Raw genomic sequence first — 20,156 nt, forward strand, 5'->3', positions numbered from 1 at the left:
AAAAGCACGCTCAGGAAATAGCCGATAAATGGGTTGAATGAATGCAGAGATGAGTGTAAATTGGAAGTGATAAGAGATTATCACTGGAAAAGTTACTTTTATGGCGGTAGTTAAAAATGATTCCCATCCGTCACTCGTCAGCGCTATTTGATTTATTGATGAGCCACTCCATCAGGTTAAATTGAGCCTCAAAAAGCATCCACTTGAGACACCATTTACTATGACGTCCACTGAGGGTATGTCGATGTGTTTTTTTTGCAAAAATACGTGTGAAAATTTTCAGCACAGTTTCCCGGGAAAATTGCTCTTTTCCACAGCATTGAATATTTGATGTGTAATCCCAAAATGATTCGAATTTCCATTCGAGGGACAGCTTTTTTTTGCCATTCAAATCCACCCTCAAAGAAGCTTTGTGGTCATTGATTTTTCCCGCCAAAAAAAAATCCACTACCCTCCGAGGCAATGGGAGAATAGTTGCCCCCTTCGCACGTGCGAGAATTGCGAAAATAGGCAACTTCCCAAAAAAGCTCTCTGACGTCATACTACGTCTGAAGAAGAACGTACCCCAAGGTGACCTTTGTAATCGATTCTGCAGTTTTTGCCACCCCAAAAACTCCCACGCAAAATGTTTATGGGGGAAAAAGAAGACAATACTCATCTGATATCATAATCTCCTGATAAGGAAAAGTAACACCACCGTCACAGAGGATTTTTTTTTTACAATGGCGCTTGATTGTGCAGAACAAATACAAAAAAGAGGGTGTGTGAGTGAAAAATCAATGAGCTTTTTCCACAGTATATCACGCAAAAGCTCCACCTTTTCATTGCTTCGGGGTCTTTTTTATTCAAATTTTATTCAAAGGTTGAGAAGTGCTTTTTCATGTTCACACGAGGATACTCGTGGGAATTCAACTAAGAAAAGCAAGAAGTTAAATTAGATAGTAAAGTTCCAGGGGATAATAAAAGGTGTACAGAAAAGAAAAAGCAATTCAACTTTACAACATAGGAAGATAAAAAGCTAATGAGACTTTTGGAAGAAGAAATTTGCTGTTGTTATGTTATTGTTGTCAATCAAAGAACCTTTAAAACTTTTATCTTTTCCGCACTTCTTCATATAACTTTCATAAGGGTAGTAAAATTATAGACTAATTACATTAAACATACTGGGCGTCATATCTAGAAAAAAAAATATAGAAAAAATTAAGTAAAAACTATTATTTATAAATTGTCATAAATATATAATATTTTATCAAATTTGGAAATATTTTTGGCCAAATGAGGCATTTTGACGTTTTTTGACATGATTTACGTGCACATGTGCAAGCGCTTTATTTCAAAATGCTCAAAATTAAAAAAAAATTACAAATTAAAGTAAAAGTTTGTTGTTCACTAGTTTGAATTATTAAATTATTAGGTTTAAAGCAGGCCTGACTGAGCTAAAATAAAAGCCGAAGTGAATTTGGTGGTGCCAGTTGGGATTCTTAGAAATGCCGCGAAAATTCACGTAGAGAAAATGAGAGGTTTTTAATGTGAAAATCCTTTAATTCCTTAGAGTTAAGTCATTTTCACAAGAAAATCCTTTTAATAATTTATTTGAATACAGTTATTTGGGTTAATTGTGAATAATTGTCGATATTACAACAAAGACATTGCGATGAAATTTTGAGCTGGAAGACTCATATTGTTTTGAGCTGTCTCAAAATTCAGGATAAGTTTGAGAAAAATCCTTTTGTACAATAATATTTTGATTGAAAAGGAATGCAAAAGTCCATATCACAAGAAGGGACACGACCTGCTAATAAGGATAAAATAGAGAAGAAAATATTTTGTTGAATTTCAGAGATTTTTTGCAACCGCAGCGACGCCAGACGTTTGTCAAGTGAGTTATTTGTGTCTCTATCTCTCTCTCGAGTTGAATTGCGCGCGATTTAGGAAGCTTGTCATTTGAAATGATGTTTTCTTTAAATTTCTTCATATTTCCGCAAGATTCAAGTAAAAGGGTGTTTAGTGAACAGCTATCCGTCTTCCGACAAAGATATCAAGAAGACAATTTATTTTTATGAGAGTTTTTCTTTCTGTTATGTCTTTTTGGCGCAAAAGTATTCATCATGGCACCATGAATAAGCGGGATTAGTGTTTCTACCATGGCCATCTGCAATTTCTATTAGAACTATCAACACAAAATTTCCGATACTACACGACTTTTAATAAGCACAGGTCTGGTTTAAAGTGATAGTAGTCCCAACATTTTAAAATCCTCAATCTCGTGAGTTCACATTACTTACCTAAATATTTATGAAGTTCTTAAGAGGATAATGGTGAAAGCACATGTTCATGAGTTCAAGGATTTCACAAAAGTTTTCAAGGTTTTCCCACTGCGCATTCTTTTTAAGTTCCTTTCTACATTCTTTTCTGCATTTCTTCTTAAGTTTACTGGTTAGCAACGGATATGAACCGATAAATCACTCAAAAGATCCTGTAAAATAGCTAGGGAGTAAAGGTCTCTACTTGGGAGAAATTTTCGTCAAAAATGACATTTTTGACAGAATTTCGAGAAAATTTTGACGTTTTCACCTACATCAGTGCAAGCCATTTCCTTCAAAAAAGCAATTTTTGACAAAAATTGCTCCGAATATGTGAAGGCCTTATTAAAATAATACAATCGAATTTCGGATAAAAATTAATTATCGGTTTGTATCCGGTTTATGACTGATTTTGAAATAGATTCAGACTTGTCAATGAATCCTTCAATCAGTGAGTCAGTGACTTTTCAGTGAATCTATTCAGCATAGGAATTTACGAACTTCAAGTTGGAAAAGTTGTAATTCGGAGATAGCATAGTGTGCAATTGAACACACACATTTTTTCACTCCTATATAGGTTCTAACATAAAATTTTACTATTAATATTAATACAAACACTAGAGAATAATTACAAATTTTATAGTTTTTCTATAAGCCAAACAGAAATCTACTTTATGAGAAAACCAAAAAACAACTTAATTGAGTGGTTTTTGCGCAAGATTCAATTATCGGTTTATGATTATTCCCTGTTTATGAGGCAACATAGCTGAGATTATTTACAATCGCAGCTTCTGTGTCTTTAAAGTTAAGTCCAACCTCTTCAAATCAGGACTAAATAAAATGGATTCACCGGATATCCAACCGAGTCTCCGTAACACCAACGCTAAGACAACGATAAGACGAGATCCCGGCTAACACATTAACTACTTATTAAGTACCAAACAAGTTCTTAACTCAATAACTTAATTTTAATGAGTTGTAGAACAACCAACTACTTAAAAAAATATATGAAAATGAAACAAACGTCAGCGCTTTGTGGCGAGTAGTGAAACTAATGTCGCATAACTCGACCTTAACACTATGTACTTAATTAAGGCTTTTGTAAAAGTCCTTAATTAAGTAGTTTGCATTAAGGACATAAAAGTATGTTTACTAAGTACTTAATTAAGGACTTTCGACTAAGCACTTTTTAAGTAGTTAATGCTTAAGAAACTTTTTTTTTAATTCCTCATATTTTTTATTTGATAATAAAAGTCCTATCATACACTTATCCACTGTTGTAGTTCATAAAAACGTTGCTGTAAATCTTGTTGAGCCGGAAGCACATTCTCTTTGAAGTAGCTTTAACTGGTACCGGATGAGCTCTTGAAATCCTTCTACCAAAATTCGAGTCGTGTTTGGAAAAAGAAAGTCATTAAGATGATGGGTTAAAAAAGTAGATTTAAAATCTGGTAAAATTAGACTCCCGGAACACGAGTTTTTGGGGCTAAAGCTAAAGGTATGAAATATCAGAGTTTGATACTCTCTTGGGCCCCTTACGCTCCCGGATTATACTCTGGTTGAACTAAAGAGAGGAATTATCAGAATTTAGTAATCTCTTAGGTAGTTTACATATCCGGATCACGATCTAAAGAGAGTTTTGAAAGAATATTTGAAATTCTTTTGCAATTCACTTTCCCGTATAGCAAATTGACGGTACGATTAAACAAATTAAACAAAATTAAAGGCACATGTGAGCAAATTTCAGGCAGCTGGAACTAAATGGAAGGCTTGTACCTTGTAGACAGACTTACCAAATCAAAATTGACTTCGTAGATCCCACTAATTTTTCCTTTCAATAGATTTGTCACTAAATCACTAAAATTTTTGCGCATAAAGACACACATTTGCTTCCACTTAAGAGGTTATGTTTTTCTGACATGTCATGTTGATCCATCTCTTTCTATCATATGGTCAAGATATGGCCGTCACATTCTTTATTCGAGTTTCCTCTTTTGCCACCAGATGTAGCGCAAAAAATTCCTTAATTAAGAACTTAATAAGTACTTATTAAGGCCTTATTTTATGCACTTGCACAAAGCTCTTATTTCAGAGCATGGACAATGCCTTTAATTATTGTATTGTGCTAGTAACAGCTTACCTTGTGTTAGCCGGGATATTATATATTGATTAATAAAGCGATTTCAGCCAAATATTATAATTATCGGGTGAACAATGTAAGATAGTGATGTCAGATCCATTCCATTGTCATGCTAAAACCCCATTAAATTTAATAATATCTTGGATAGGTTTGGCTGATCTCCATGGGAGACCACGGAGACCACAAAGCTAAGTTCTGAGTCAAAATAAAAAGTTATACAATTTGCTAGGTTAATAACACTACAAAATTCATAATGAAAATATTTATTAATTTGATTTAAATTATTTATTAACCCTGTAATAAAAAATCGTTCGTTCTGTTTTTCGGTACGCAAACAATTAAATTAAACAGAACTCCTACTGTGTTCTTTAGATCCAGACCCTTTCAATGACGTATTGGCGCAATTGGACCAATTGGCCAGAACCAATTGGCCTCACCAATTGGTTCTGGCCACTCGACCGGTGGTCAATATTTGAAAGTTTTAATGGTGAATTTCTATAAAATTGCCACTGATTCGTATTTATTTATGGAAGAATTGATCTATTAATGTTAGATCATACGCCAAATATTAGTGCAAATATAAATAAATTGAATAAATAACTCTACCGGTCGAATTGAGGAACCGGTCGACTTGAGGACAGTTTACCTTACGATTCGTATCGGAAATCGAGGCTTATCCAACAAATACGGAAGGTCATATACATTATAAATTTACCAGAGTCTATCTCTAGAATCTTAGCGGCCATAAGCTTATCTCGGCTTACCACTGGTTTCTATTAGTACAGATTCTGGCATTAGTTCCATTCTCTCCAATCCTCTTGTCCTTAAAGGGAATTGCCCCGCAGACAGTGCTTTCAAACGACACCATGGACAGACACATATTGTTCAAAATGATGATGTGGGTGGCACATAAAACTCTCTTGCAGAGTGTGAAAATATTCATAATTAAAGTGCTAAATGTCAGAGTGATTAGAAATCACGATTTTCCACATGATTCCCTTTTTTGTCTTTAAGCCACCCTAAACTATTTCTCAATCCTGAAATGTACTCATCGAGAGTCTATACATTGATGCCATGGGGACAAATTCGTCATTCACAGGAGCAGTGTGGGTGTTCTTCAAGGGTTTGAAGTAGGATGATTAGGGGGGTTTATGAATGTTCCCCAAGTTTGGGTTGAGACATAAGCCACGCCTTCTTCCATGACGTCATTTCCACCACCGAAGAAGGCGCCATTGAGCGCCATTTGCGAGGAGGGTAGAAATATTGATGAGGACTCGGAGGCTGGAGCAGAATAGTGGAAGTCGCCAGTTGAGCTGGAGACCTGTCTGCAGACTGTGGATCCACAGAAAGTTCTCACTTTGTCCGTCCGACAAGGAGAAGAAAAATTCATTCTGGGGTGTACCTTTCACCCTTAGCAACTTGCATAAAAATCGTGATAAAATTCCACGAAAAATCCCTGTGAATGAGGTTCTACTGAGTAAATTGTGATTTAAAAGAAAAATCTCTGTTCCTTCCTAAAATCCTAGAAAAAAAATCCAACCAACGAGGGTTTAAAATTGCTAAAGTGTTGCAAAATTATCTGAAATAAGAATTTAAAAATAAAAAAAAACAGTGCAGAGTGTTGTTAGTCAAAGTTCTGTGATTTCATGTGCAATTGATACCCTGAAAAAGGTATTTTCTCTCATCCCAAAACCTCATTTCATAACATTTTTCGTGGTGAAAGTTGCTAGTGAAAGCCGTCAAAGTGATTCTCATAAAGAATTACGTGGAAAATCTCCGCAAATTCATTGGTAAAATAATTCCATCTTAGAAATTTTCACTTTATAGCGCATCTTTTTTCAAAATTACGCATCTCACGAGCTTAAAAATCAATTATAGTAGTTTTTTTTGTACCCAAGCAGCATCACCTAGTCGCAAATTTGGTTATAAACTTAAGTAGCTTGCATTATTTAATATTTTTTATATTTAAAACGTTTCTTAGGGGAATGTAGGCATGGTTCGCACAGAGTGAACCTTCAAACGATGCGAATTTTCTCTTTGTTTGCAAAGAGCTGACCTACCACTTCTCATCTTTTTTCATGAGCTTAATAATGATCTATCATATGGCTAAGAAATAACGAACTAGGTCTTTGCAAACAATGAGAAAATTTGCGTTGTTTGAAGGTTTAGTCTATGCGAACCATGCCAACATTCCCCTATATTTCCGACTTAATTTTGTTTTATACAAAATGTGCTTTCGGACGAGAAAAACCAAAAGGAACAAATTTAAAAAAATATTCAAATCAACAGTAAAGGTGTCTACACATTGGGAGCAATTTTCGTCAAAAATTGCGTTTTTGACAGAAATTTGACGTTTCTCCCTACAACGCTGCAGGGAATTTCCTTATAAAAAGCAATTTTTGACAAAAGTTACTCCCAATGTGTAGAGGCCATAAGGAGAAAATTGAAAATTTTATCAGATAATCCGCGGCATACAATTGTTGTAATATCGGTTTTAAGAAACGTAACTGCAAAAGCTTTAATGTTTTCATTTACGACAAAGTACCATAAAAAATCTCTGTTTTTGAATACAAAAAATACACTTTTTTGAAAAATAAATACATTTAGTTTATTTTAGCGAACAGTTACTATTACAAAACCTTCAGAGAGGATCAAAGTTAATAAAATTTAACATTTTACATACATAATTTACTGAATCTTTGGATATGTAATTTTTAACATATCTATGGTTTGTTTGTTCGTTCTCAAAATATCAAAAATCCAAAACGTAAAATTTCCATCAAAATTGCGAAACTTTCTGGATTTCTCCTCGGATTTTTATTTCAGGATTCCGATCATCAGCCCAATATTTTGTTAAAATAATTACTTTTTGCAAATAAATTTGTTTTATAAGCCCTATAATCCCCATCAAATTTAATTTAACACGATTTAAAGTCGTGCTAAAAAAGTCATACGTAAAACGAAAAAAATGTCCAAATTTCAACTGCTGATGCTTCTTGGGTATTTTGTACCTCGCTGAATTGCATGAAAGTCTTGCATATAACCCAAACTCCTATTTATGATTAAATAAATTTTTAAATTTTCCAATGCAGAGGAGAAAATGGCAGTCAACCCCACGAATTACAAATTGTCGGATCGGACGGCCAGACTCACGGCACAGGGTAAGATAAAGTTAATTTTGTTACTAGAATAAGGGTTTAGGACCACATCTCACTCAAGGAGATAAAGATGAGCGATTGCGGTGACTTCCGACAGTCCGGAAATGAGCCTAAACACCCACTTATGTCACAATCCCAGCGGGATTTCATCCCAACTCTCGCACCCTTGCAGAAAATTCCTCAGGGATTTCCTGTGCAACATCACCCAAGTATCAATTACATAGACATTTTAATTCAATCTATGTATGAGGGGAGGAAAATTATTGTCAGAATCATTCACACTCCTCCTGCTCGAGATAAAAATTCAATAAAGTCAGCTCACGAGCTCCTTTTTTTTTATCAGACACCCAGATGCTCGATGGAGGCGCAAAAAATGAGCCTTTCTGGGAAAAAGGGGATGTTGGTGGATTTGTGGCTTTTTCTCGCCACATGCGCACTACTCTCGTGACGTCGTTTCCGAAATGTTATGTAACTTTTGTAACACATTTTCATTCCAACGAGTTACGTAAAATTTTCATGGTAGAGGCAAAAAGTCTGGATGATTTTTGGGGGAGTGTCCCGTACGGGGTCAGGTTTTTTACTGTCTCACATCCCCGATTTCAATTCAGTGAAATAAATTAAATGAACTTTTGTAATTAAAACGATATTAATCCAGAGTCAAAAGATCAGTGCAGAGTATAATGGTAATTGTTTCAAGGATTTTATTGCACAATGATTGCAATAAAATGGTGTCACATAGTCAGAGATTTTGCTAAAATGTTACATAATTGATTTTAACTTCAAATCTCATGTAAAGAAAAATAAATAGATTTAATAAAATTTGAAGGAAGTTCCTAAATTTTAAATATTTTTTTAATATTTAAAAAAAATATAAAAGTCTGAAAATAAAAATGTCACTAATAAACAATTAATGAAATTTTCTGAAATTATGTTTTAATAGACATGTAGAGGTTTTGCTCATTAGCAATCCTCAGGATTGTTACTTTTACATGAAGTAAAATATTTGTGAACAATTTATAAGAACAATTTATGAATTAAAACCTATAAATATTTTTATTAACAACTAAACCTTTTAAATTGATTCTAGATACTATTTTCTTTTACACATTGAGAATTAATTACCTTTTAGAAAGAAAGAAATTATATTACTTATAGGGTAAGTGTGCCAATTTCGGCATAGTTGCATGCAAGCGACGAAGTCTTAAGTTTGAAATGCATTATTTTCAATACAAATTGATTTTTTAATTACTTCTTTTTAAGGAGTGTTTCTTAGAACCTTGTAGACCGTATATCGCCTTTATTTTCTCTAAAAATCATTTTAATACATTTTAAATGTATAAAAATGTAGACATAGCTTTAATGGCCTATTTCGGGCACCTTCATTTTTATAATTCCTTGCCCTTCCGAAATTCTTCCAATGCCTTTTTCACATCATCTCGTTTGCCGAAGTGACATTTTTTTGTTATTTTTTGCAATGTATAATCTCTAGAGTATTTAAAAACTAAAAATTCATAGAAATTTGAGGAACAAAAGAAGTAGACGAAATTGCATGCTGGCCGGAATTTGGTACACATACCCTACGAAATAGTAGAATCGTGTTTTTCAATTTTATAGAGAAAAAAACTTTTTTTCAAAAATTAACGAGTGAAATTACATACTTAGCTAATTTTATTACTCAATGCTTTTAAAGCATTTCACTTAAATGGGAATATCTATCATTGATTTTTGATTTATTTTATAGTTTATTTGTTGACCTAAAAAAACGTGCATAATTCCAAGATAATTATTTTTTCGGTATCTTTGAAACAATATTTATGCAAAATAAACAATATTAATAAGGGCAGAATCACATTGATAATAAAATCCTCGCCGTAGCCTCACTGTAGAGGAATGTAGGCATTGTTCGCACAGAGTGAACCTTCAAACGATGCTAATTTTCTCTTTGTTTGCAAAAAACTGACCTACCATTTCTCATCTCGTTTCATGAGCTTAATAATGATCTATCTATCTTATGGCTAAGAAATGACGAACTAGCTGCAAACAAATAGAAAATTTGCGTTGTTTGAAGGTTCACTCTGTGCGAACCATTCCCCTATTCCATTAATTTATGCATTTTCATTGCAATTCTTACGCAAATTTTCCATTACCGTATTACCTTGTCTCATACTCCGTGGCACTAGGTGAAAATAGTATAATAAAATTGAAGAAATAAAAGGAAAATTCGATAAACGGTGAGCAGAAAAAAAACTGTAAGAGAAATGAATCATACAGTTTTTTGCACACCGTATAAACGCATTTTCGTTTTATTTTTTCAATTTTATTATATTTTTTTTTCACCTAGTGCCACCGAGTATGAGATAAGGTAATACGGTAATCGAGAATTTGCGTAAGAATTGCAATGAAAATACGTGAATTAACGAAATACGGTGAGAATTTTACTGTCAATATGATTCTGTCCTAAATTTAAAAATCTTATAAGAAAATACGAACAAGAATACGATTCCTAAATCGTAAAAAGACTTCCTTGAACATGGTAATGTTTACTTGAATAGAACTTCACCAAAGGACTTGAATGACATTGAAAAAAAATAAATAAAAGGTTTTATTTTAATTTTAAAATTGTTGAAAAAGTCAATCTGTAACCCTTTAGCCAAATTGGACTTGCTTACCCATGAAATCCTAGGAGTCATCCAACCATATTCTTACCACTTTTATCAATTTGGGCTTAATTTTTGTAATGATAAGGTCCAGTTATTCCTTCTGCAAGCAAATGACTCTGAATATCGGGAGCAGATAATCATAAAGTCACTATTGAAACCCTAGGTCTACCAAAAATGTTTTCCAGAACTAGGTCTATCAGAAGCGTTTTACCATAAAATTTGACGATTTTATGTATATCCTGTCGTAAATTTCCACAAAATTAAACAATTGACAACACAGATTCATTCCGGAAGTATCTTTGAACGATTTTCCTTCTTTGAATTTTTTTATAACTTGCCTAACCTAAATTATAAATTAACAAAAAATACATTATTTTATTATTATTTATCATCTCTTATGTGCTTAAATTGATCAATGGAAACTTTAAAAATTTGCAAACCCACTATTTGTCTCTCAAACTTCATAATTTCAAAATATAGCTGGGTTGAAAGAAGTTAATTGTATGTATTTGACCATTTTGAGTAAGTTTTACAAATGTGTAAAGAAACTTTTGGCCGATGAAAAATGCTCAATTTCTGGAAAACATTTATATATTATATGAAATAAAATTAATTAATTTTTTGAAATACATAAATAACGTCTATGGATTACAAGCTACTCATTTGCAAAAAGAAAAAAATTAAAAAGTTAATTTTTCTATCATTTTTCTACGTGGTTTTCTAACATAGATTTGTCAAGCAATTTTTGGCCGACACTGTGTCTAGATATCGAACGATATGAGATTGTAACTCGGAGATTTTAAGAAATTTCCATATTTTAGTCATTAAAGTATACTATTCGAACACCATACAATAAAAAGTGTTTTTATTTTACGAAAATCTCAGAGGAAATTCATAATTCATATATTTCCTAAATTCTTGAATCTCATTGTAAATACAAATAGCAAGAGGCTTTCAGGTTTCGCACATACTATGGCTTCAAACCAAGCACCTGGAAAGTTGATCCTTTTATATGGAGCTATTTGAAGCCAATTTCCTAAATTGATCTCGGACTCAGCTCACAGTGCTCCGAGAAAAAAAATGTATTTAAACAAAAATTTAGTATAGTTATCCCTCCATACGGTAAGGTATCTTATAATGCGAAAAAACTTCTCACTTTTTAGATATTTGCCGTAACGGTCGCGAGTGCAAAAAAAATTCCATATAAATTTAAGTAGGAATATAAGAAAGTAGCTTCAAATTTCAGAAAACTTGCCAGGGACTAGTTTCAAACACTTCATATTTTTTTCATGTTCCGTTAATGAATTTGACCTATTTTTTCGAGAAAATGTGTGACATAAAACTGGGCTATTTTAAAATTTTGTATAGTGCCATTAGGTCAGATTCTTTAAAGGTGTATGGAAAAAATATTAAATGTTTGAAGTCAGATTATGTGCGAAGCATGAAAGCTTTCCCTTACATGCCTAACTTATTACTGATTGTCCCTTAATTCTCTGAAATTCATCCAACAAGCAGACAATATTGTTAAGCAATATTAGAGAGATTTTATCTGTTTGGTATGTTCACAAAAGAAAACCACATCCCTCTTAATTGTTTGCCTTTTGTCCCCAAAACACTCGCCAGAAACTATCCTACTTCTTGCAGTTGTTAGAGGATGATGAATTGAGGGAGTGGTTTGAGATTTGCCAAAAATGACACCAAATAAATATAAGTCAAATGCAGAAATCGCCTCTTATCCTTTTTCCTTGCTCGTGACAGATTTTTTGGTATGAAAAGTGTACAAATAATTTTTTCTCAATGAAAAGTACATTAAATACCTTCGTAGGTCCTTGAATTGAGCATCTGGTTAAAGACAGAGATAAAGGAGATACAGAAGAATCTTCCATTCATCATTTATTTCCTCTTGAGGAGACTCAAATAGTATATAGTAGAATCGAATTGACGCCTCAATGAAGTGAAATACACCAAATCAATTTCCCATCTATTTAAGGATTAAGAATGATGTAGAGTTTGGGATTTAGATCTTTAGGAGAAGAGCAATGATGCCTTTTTCCTATTTTTCGCAATTCAGGAGGGTGTTTTCCCTCTTTTTCCACAGAGAATGATAAAAAATGAACTAAGCGACGGAATGTGAGATAATTTTTCCAAATGTTTGTTTAGGGATGATTTATGGTAGGATTAAGGATTGTATTATGAAGAAAATTTCAATTTTTTTTTTGCAGATATCCTGCCTCATCAAGTGACAGCAGGTCCTGAGACGAAGGAGTTCCTGCTCAAAGTCATAGATATCCTTCTCGATTTCATCCGAGCGACAAATGATCGCAACGAGAAGGTGCTGGACTTTCACCATCCGGAGGAGATGAAGAAGCTCCTTCAGCTAGAAATTCCTGATAATCCCGTCTCTCTGCAGCAATTGCTTGCCGATTGTGCCACAACACTCAAGTATCAGGTGAAGACTGGTAAGTTGAATTGCTATTAATTTTCCTAGGGATTAAGTTGGAGGGTAATTTTGGCGAGATAGATCCAATGATGTTACAATGCATAATGTCTGTATTTATACATTATTCTACATGGAATATAGTCTACATAGTAAATAAGAAATCTAATTTGCCTAAGTATTTTTTTTAAATAATCATAACCCCGTTTTTCATAAATTATAATACTAAAATTTTTTTTTAAATTTAAAATTCTGTTTTTAAAAATATTTATTTTACAAAACTAAATTAATTATTTTCGTCAATATTCTCTGGAATATTAGCACTAAAAGTTTGATTTAGAAATGGCCAGTAAGTGGTTACAGAGGTGGCCGAAAACTGTACCATGCGGCCAATAAGTGGAAATTTTTATATTGTTACAAAGAAAAATTTTTTTGAGAGTGAGCACAATTCAATCGAAAACTGATAGTTTCGGTAATAGTAAAAATTTTTGCAATTTTATCCTAAAAATAAAAAATTAAACACAATTTGTATCCTGAAAGCAAGAATTAAAAAATATGGCTATATAGTAATGTGGGGTAACTGGATCTTTTTCCGAAGAGTGCTACTTAAACGCTAGTTTTAGGACTGATGAAATTCTTTTTAACTTCTTCAAAATCCATAGAATTATTCACTGTTTCATTCAGAAACATAATATAAAAGAAGCCAGTGATAAGCCTAGATCAGCTTATATAGGTGCGATTCCTTCATTACAAATTTGGATTGTGGCAAACCCGAACGAAATTTATTCATAAATAATGCAAATTTCGTTTAATAATTTTTAAATTGTATGAAGCATATTATTATTAATAAACATATTAATGAGGAAAATTGGATGAGAAATGCATAAAAGTGTTTGAAAATCTTTAAAGTCGATTATCTAGGAAACTATGAGAGATAGAGGCCTCAACTTTACATCTGTTTAGAACCTCTGTCAGCGACCCGTGAGAATCCGCGAAGATATTCATTACCCACGAAAAATACGCGTCCCGCGAAAATCCACGAAAAAATTCGGGTCCCGCGAAAACCCGAGAAAAATTTCACGCCCCGCGAAAATTCGAGGAAAAATATACGCCACGTGAAAATCCGCGAAAAAGTACGCGCCCCGCAAAAATCCGCGAAAAAATATACGCCCCGCGAAAATCCGCGAAAAATTCGCTCCCCGCGAAAATCCGCGGAATAATTCGCGCCTCGCGAAAATCCGCGGAATAATTCGCGCCTCGCGAAAATCCGCGAGAAAATACGCGCTCCGTGAAAAAAATCGCGGATCGCGAATTGTATAAGTCACCTTACAAATCTTCGAATATAGGCTCACTATGTAGAGAGAGAGAAAGGGAGAGTGAGAGAGTGCTGTATATTATATATATGGGAAAAGCTTGTTCGACGCCGCTTCTCCCGCTTTTTTTCCCGCCTGACGCTATTAGCAAATTTTCTTAAAATTGAAATCTTTAAAGTGAAATATCTCGAGAACTGTTACACGAATGTCTTATTTTTTTTAAATGGTCTAAATTTTCTGGGCTACAACATAAACATAAAATTTTCAAAATCGCATGCTTAGCTTTCGAGATAAACCACAAAACGTGATTTTTAACCGGTTTAGAACCGGTTTTTCAAAAAACTGATAGCACAGAAATTGTCGTACGCTCGAGTAGATATATTTAAAAAAAAAATTATGAAGATATCTCTTTCCAGACCAGAGATATTGCGTACTAGGGATGTTTAAAACATATATCCTGTGAATTTCAGCTCGATCAGAGCACTTTTAGAAAATCCGAGGATTACAATAGGTGTGATTAGAAGGAATCACACCTAAAAAAATATATTGATAAAATACAAATTATGATTTTTCATAAAATTTTCCAAATCTAAATAATAGAATTAGATAATTACTTGGATTTTTATTTTGTTATAAGTTCAAATTATTTATTTATGTATAAAATGTAAAAATTTCGGTAATTTAACATCACTATGGTGCATCGTTAAATTAGAGTTTGTGCCCTTACGAATTACTAAATCATTTAGGCCAAATGGTCTCTAAAGACTGAAGTTTAACCATTTTAAAAGCAATTTAGGGGCAACATAAGAACCAAACATTTTAGGATGATGACTTTATGGAATTTCTTAGACTCTTTTAATCCTTCCCAGAATCTCTTAATGTGTAATGAAATTTATTAAAAAGTCTCTCGAGAAAGTTTGTGGCCAAGGGCAGCCTCCCCAGCAGCGCCCCTCTCGTTTGGTCTACACCAATTGGACGGGATGATATTTAATTAATTGTGGAAAAATCAGGAGGAAATTTATGAATGTGATGAGAAGGAATTTAATTATTTGTTCACTCACCCCATCAGCATCATCCATTTGAGGGCTATTCATTCAATTTGTGCAATAACAACCCCTCGGAATTTATTCCATATACAACATCCCTTGCCAAAGAGGGTTCCCATGCAGTGTCAGAAAAACACACGCATTCTGTCTTGGATGGATCGGGCTGCCGGGAGAATCCTTGGAGGGTGGATGGGTGCTAAACATACGTTTCATCCCCTCGAGAGGCTATAAAAATCAGATTTTGTCGCATAAAAGGGCAAGAGAAGATAGCATGAGTATGGTATTGAAAACTTCAGCCACAGGCAGTGTTTGCACAACACCACGGATTGATTCCTTTTTTTCTGGACAAGAAAGGCCTTGCCAATCTCCTGTGATGGATGATAATCAAGGGGCCTTTGTGTGGTTTCATAATTCCTCCACCAACGCAATCAAACATCTCTCAGGAGGGCGTAAAATGGCACGCGCCGATAAACAATTTCCCATTCATTTTCCAGCCACATACTCCACCAGGATTATTGAATTAATAAGTGCCTATTTGGAATTTTAATCTATAACACTTCAGCAGGAGTTTTCCCAGTTATTTTCATGTAGGGACAGTACTTTAGGCAAAATGCTCCAAAATCTTTCCAAAAAAAAGCTATTTTTCTTTTTGGAAATTGAATTTAGACACCACAAATAACTTCCGGCCAGTGTTTGATCAAGGAAGAAATTGGAAAGCCATACTTTTGCGATAATTTCCCAAGAAAAGCTTATAGATTAAATACATGCCATCCTTTTGAAGGCTCAGCCCTCACTCTGATAGAGCACCACTTTCGCCCTCTCATCCGGATATACGTCTGTTTTCTCGCTCAATGGACGGGAAATGGTGGTGTCTAACACTTTCCCCCGACAATATTCCTCGCAGACTCGCCCTCACAATACCCTGAGATTAGTGCATCGAGTCAGAAAATAACAACGGATTTTGATTACAGCCCTTCGTGCATTCTTTTGACCTCTCCTCGACAATGGGCACCCTCCTGTAGGAATGAAAATTCACGGCAAGAAGACATTCACGAGCAAAAGAAGAATGGGGGATTATTTGAGAAATTGAAAGTTGCAAGATGAATTTTTTTACCCAAAAAAAATGTGCTCGAATAGGGAGGAAAAGCGACGGAATTCCACCAAGTCATTCGACTGCGACGGTTGCAAGAGATGGGAAAATGCTATGTTAAAGGGAGCAGAGTTGAAGGTTCAATAGATGAGGAATTTAATTTTCTTGTGAATCAGCAACAATATATGAAAATTTTATAAATAAGAATAACTTGGATGATATTTAATTTCAAATTTTGAAAATCCATTTTTAAAAGCAAATTTTTGAACACTTATAGCAGGGGTGTGCAATAACCGTTTGAAACCGAATGAACGTCAAAATAAGTTTATTCAGGCAGTTTTTTTGAAAAATTGACGAACAAGTTTCATTTGACATTTTTTCGGTTTCAAACGGTTTTTGCACACCCCTGCAATAAGGGTTCAAAAATTTGCATTTAAAAATGGATTTTCAAAATTTAAAATTAAATATCATCTATTTTTTAAATGCAAATTTTTGAACCCTTATTGCAGGGGTGTGCAAAAACCGTTTGAAACCGAATAAACGTCAAAATAAATATGTTCGGGTAGTGTTTTGACAATTTACGAACAAGTTTCATTTGACGTTTATTCGGTTTCAAACGGTTTTTGCACACCTCTGCTTTATAGCCCAAAGAAAGCTCTTAGTTCCAGATATAACGCACTAAAATTTGAGACCAATCCATGCCATAGGTGCAGAGTTATTAAAAAAAATAATAATTAATTAATTACACAAGAAACAATTTTTTCAAAAATTTTTTCTCAAAACGGTCGTTGAGATCTTTTTATATGAAAGTGGCGCACCATTACAGGGCTCAAGTGACTCTATAAGCATTACTGTGAAAGGAAACTGAAGAGTTCTATGAGACAATCTTATAAAACATTTATATATCTTCTGAGAAAATGCTTATACAATACTCTAAATTTAATATTATAAATGGATATGAACCTGTTATAAGACCATAATCAGAATAATTAAAAGAATCACAAAAAAACTTTTTTTTCGCTTTTATACATATTTATCTAATTCTATTTTATGTAATTATAATTTTTTAATGTAATTTATCATGTTTAGGAATTTATTAGTTCACCATTACCGCCATTCCAGAGATACAAAGATGGTCGCTGTAGCTGTGCCGCGAACCCACGAAAATCCATTTTGTCCCTGTAAATAATCTGCTGAACGCGTCTTCTTTTTCCTTATTAATATCCAATCGATATATGAGAAACGCCTCCCAACTTCGTCTCGGCTGAATTTTACGCTTATTTGTAAATTTTGAAGACTGTTATGAGAATGATACAAATCTTCAATAGATCCAGGTCAAATTTAAGGGGAAATTATGGGAAGTTGTTGACATTTTGCATGCAGCGTTTGGATTGCAAAGCACTTTTCACACAAATTCATTCAATAAGAGTAGATTTGCTGTATTGTGCTAATGTTTTAAGGTGAAAATGTGCTGTGGTATAGTGATAACGCGTGTATATTCAAGAAATAAAGAAATTACTAAGTTTTACAGCATCTTCTGAAAGAATGCCTCACATTCTTTGTCAGTAGTGCTCGAAGAACTTCCTGAGCATCTTAGTAGTGCGCCACTTTTACATATAAGGGTGACTGAGACTCATTCGGGAGTACTACAAGCGGTGTTTAAGAAAAGCAGAGTATCGTATTTTGAGAACGGTACAAGCCAAAATGAAGGAGAAAATACTTCTTGGACGCTCCAATGGTATTTTTTTATAAATTAAAAAGGTGCAAGTGCAACTGAAAGACAAAAAAAATAATGGTACACACTGATAAAAGTGAATTACTTTAAATTTTTGTGGAAATAATGATATTTTTCACGTCGAAAAAAGTGTTAGTATACTGAAAGTCTAAGATTTTTCTATAAGACTATTTGCAGAGCAAATATGAGAATCTTATAGCAGTTTTTAGTATTCTTCCATATTGTACGCATTGCGCTCTTCTATCCTAATAGAAAACTCACAGCGTAATTAATCTTTTTCCGGTTTTATTCATAAATCAGGAAGTAATAATTGCAAACAAATGATAGAAGGCTCTAAAAAATATTGAACAAATCGATAAAATAGGACTAACTAATATTTTCGCGTGGAAAGGATTGTACTGAAAAAGTCTATAAAAAGAAATTGTAGCACCCTTAAATAAGATTTATGAGAAAATAGTTCTTAAGGCTTTTGTTCTTGTTAACACATACTTTGAGCTTGATTTAAGTAAAATATTATAGAAGATATTTACTTGAGAAATATTATCTTATAAAAAGGGTACCGTAGAATTGTATTACGCTTCTTATAAGACTTTTATATCTGTATCCTATAATTCCGCTGCCAGCTATTTAGAAGATTATTATGAGATCATTTCAAGTATTTGGTTCTATAAGGCAGCTAATTTTGCTAGTTGGGTAATTAAATAATAAGGCGCAATTTGACGAAGTCACATTTAACATCGGACCACAGAAGCTGAAATTTTCATGAACCTAAGTTGAAAAAATTGAATATAGAAATTAATCTTTAATAAATTTGATGATCAGCTTTTTTTAATTTTCCGGAGACCAATGATCAAGATAATCAAGGTAGAATCATCAAAAAGAGAGTTCTCAATTTTTTGTATATTAAAAGTTTAAAAGATCTGTCTACAAAAAATCAGTTGTTGAAAGTTTAAGTCGTCTGAAGGTAGCGCGTTTTCCCCTATCCTTTTTGCACTTCGAAAAAGTCACTAATTTTTTTTTAAATTTCTCAATACTTTAAAACTAAATTTAAAAAAAATGTAAGAAAACAGTAAGAATGTAATGTAGAGAATAACTTGTTCGGCGAATCTTAAATCTAGAAACTGAGCCAATTTTGTTATCAACTCTGACTCCATCCCTCGAATGCCTCTTCTCCGGGTAAACACATAGCAATGGGTGCAATATAAGGGCATTTACTCACGCTACAGTGGATTTCCATCAAAGTGGGATCATTGGATCCGCCGGGTGATCCTTGATTGAGGTGAAATTGCTTCACATGTCTTCCCTAATGCCCTCTCTTGCTATCGATTTTAATTGTCTCTTATTTGTCTGCCACATTTGAGGGTGTTTTAATCTTCTCTCGCACACTCCACCCCCTCCACCCTATATGCCAAGTTCAGGATTTTCCTCCATCTGTATTTGTATTCTATTAGTAAATCTCTTCAAGATTATTCCGGGACATTTGATGCTCCGAGAACTGCGAAGATTCTCCATAAGGTCATCATTCTTTTGGCATTTATGGCATTATTTGAGCATTAAGTGATTATTAATGATGATGGTAAAGATGTCAGGAAGAACAAGCCGATACATTTTCTTTAAATTTTCTTAACGGAAAATTCGAATTTCGATTCTACTTCTAGGTCATCCACATTTCTTCAATCAACTCTCATGTGGCCTCGATATCATCTCCATGGCCGGGGAGTGGCTCACAGCCACTGCCAATACGAATATGTTCACCTATGAAATAGCTCCGGTGTTCATCCTCATGGAAAATGTAGTGTTGACGAAGATGCGCGAGATCATTGGGTGGAACTGTGGTGATTCGATTTTAGCTCCTGGCGGTTCTATTTCAAACTTGTACGCCTTCCTTGCGGCTCGCCATAAGATGTTCCCTGGCTACAAGGAGCATGGGAGCCGTGCCCTACCTGGTGACCTGGTCATGTTTACATCTGATCAGAGCCACTATTCCGTGAAGAGCTGTGCCGCCGTTTGTGGTCTGGGAACAGACAACTGCGTCATGGTGCCTTCAGATGAGCACGGTCGAATGATCACCACAGAATTGGAGCGCATGATACTGGAGCGAAAGGCCAAGGGTCAGATTCCTTTCTTTGTATCAGCCACCGCTGGAACTACAGTGCTCGGTGCTTTTGATCCCCTCAATGAGATCGCCGACATTTGCGACAAGTACAATCTCTGGCTTCATGTTGATGTAAGTGCCAAAATATCTTTAATACCGGGGAACAGACTGTTCTTAAG

General features: G+C 34.1%; 1 protein-coding gene across 2 annotated transcripts in view; it reads left to right on the forward strand.

Moving 5' to 3' along the window:
* Nucleotides 1-5,715: 5,715 nt before the first annotated feature.
* Nucleotides 5,716-20,156, forward strand: part of LOC129804462 (glutamate decarboxylase) — a 30,052-nt gene continuing 15,611 nt past the window's right edge. The window contains exons 1-4 of one of the 2 annotated variants that reach the window (XM_055851781.1): nt 5,716-6,233; nt 7,536-7,604; nt 12,484-12,720; nt 19,541-20,109. In XM_055851781.1, coding sequence (XP_055707756.1) covers nt 7,544-7,604; nt 12,484-12,720; nt 19,541-20,109 — 867 coding nt within the window. In that variant the 5' untranslated portion in view covers nt 5,716-6,233; nt 7,536-7,543. The remainder of the gene's footprint in view (nt 6,234-7,535; nt 7,605-12,483; nt 12,721-19,540; nt 20,110-20,156) is intronic. The other variant, XM_055851780.1, reaches the window with a different exon arrangement.

This window comes from Phlebotomus papatasi, chromosome 2 (assembly GCF_024763615.1).
Source record: "Phlebotomus papatasi isolate M1 chromosome 2, Ppap_2.1, whole genome shotgun sequence".
Classification (NCBI taxonomy): Eukaryota; Metazoa; Arthropoda; class Insecta; order Diptera; family Psychodidae; genus Phlebotomus; species Phlebotomus papatasi.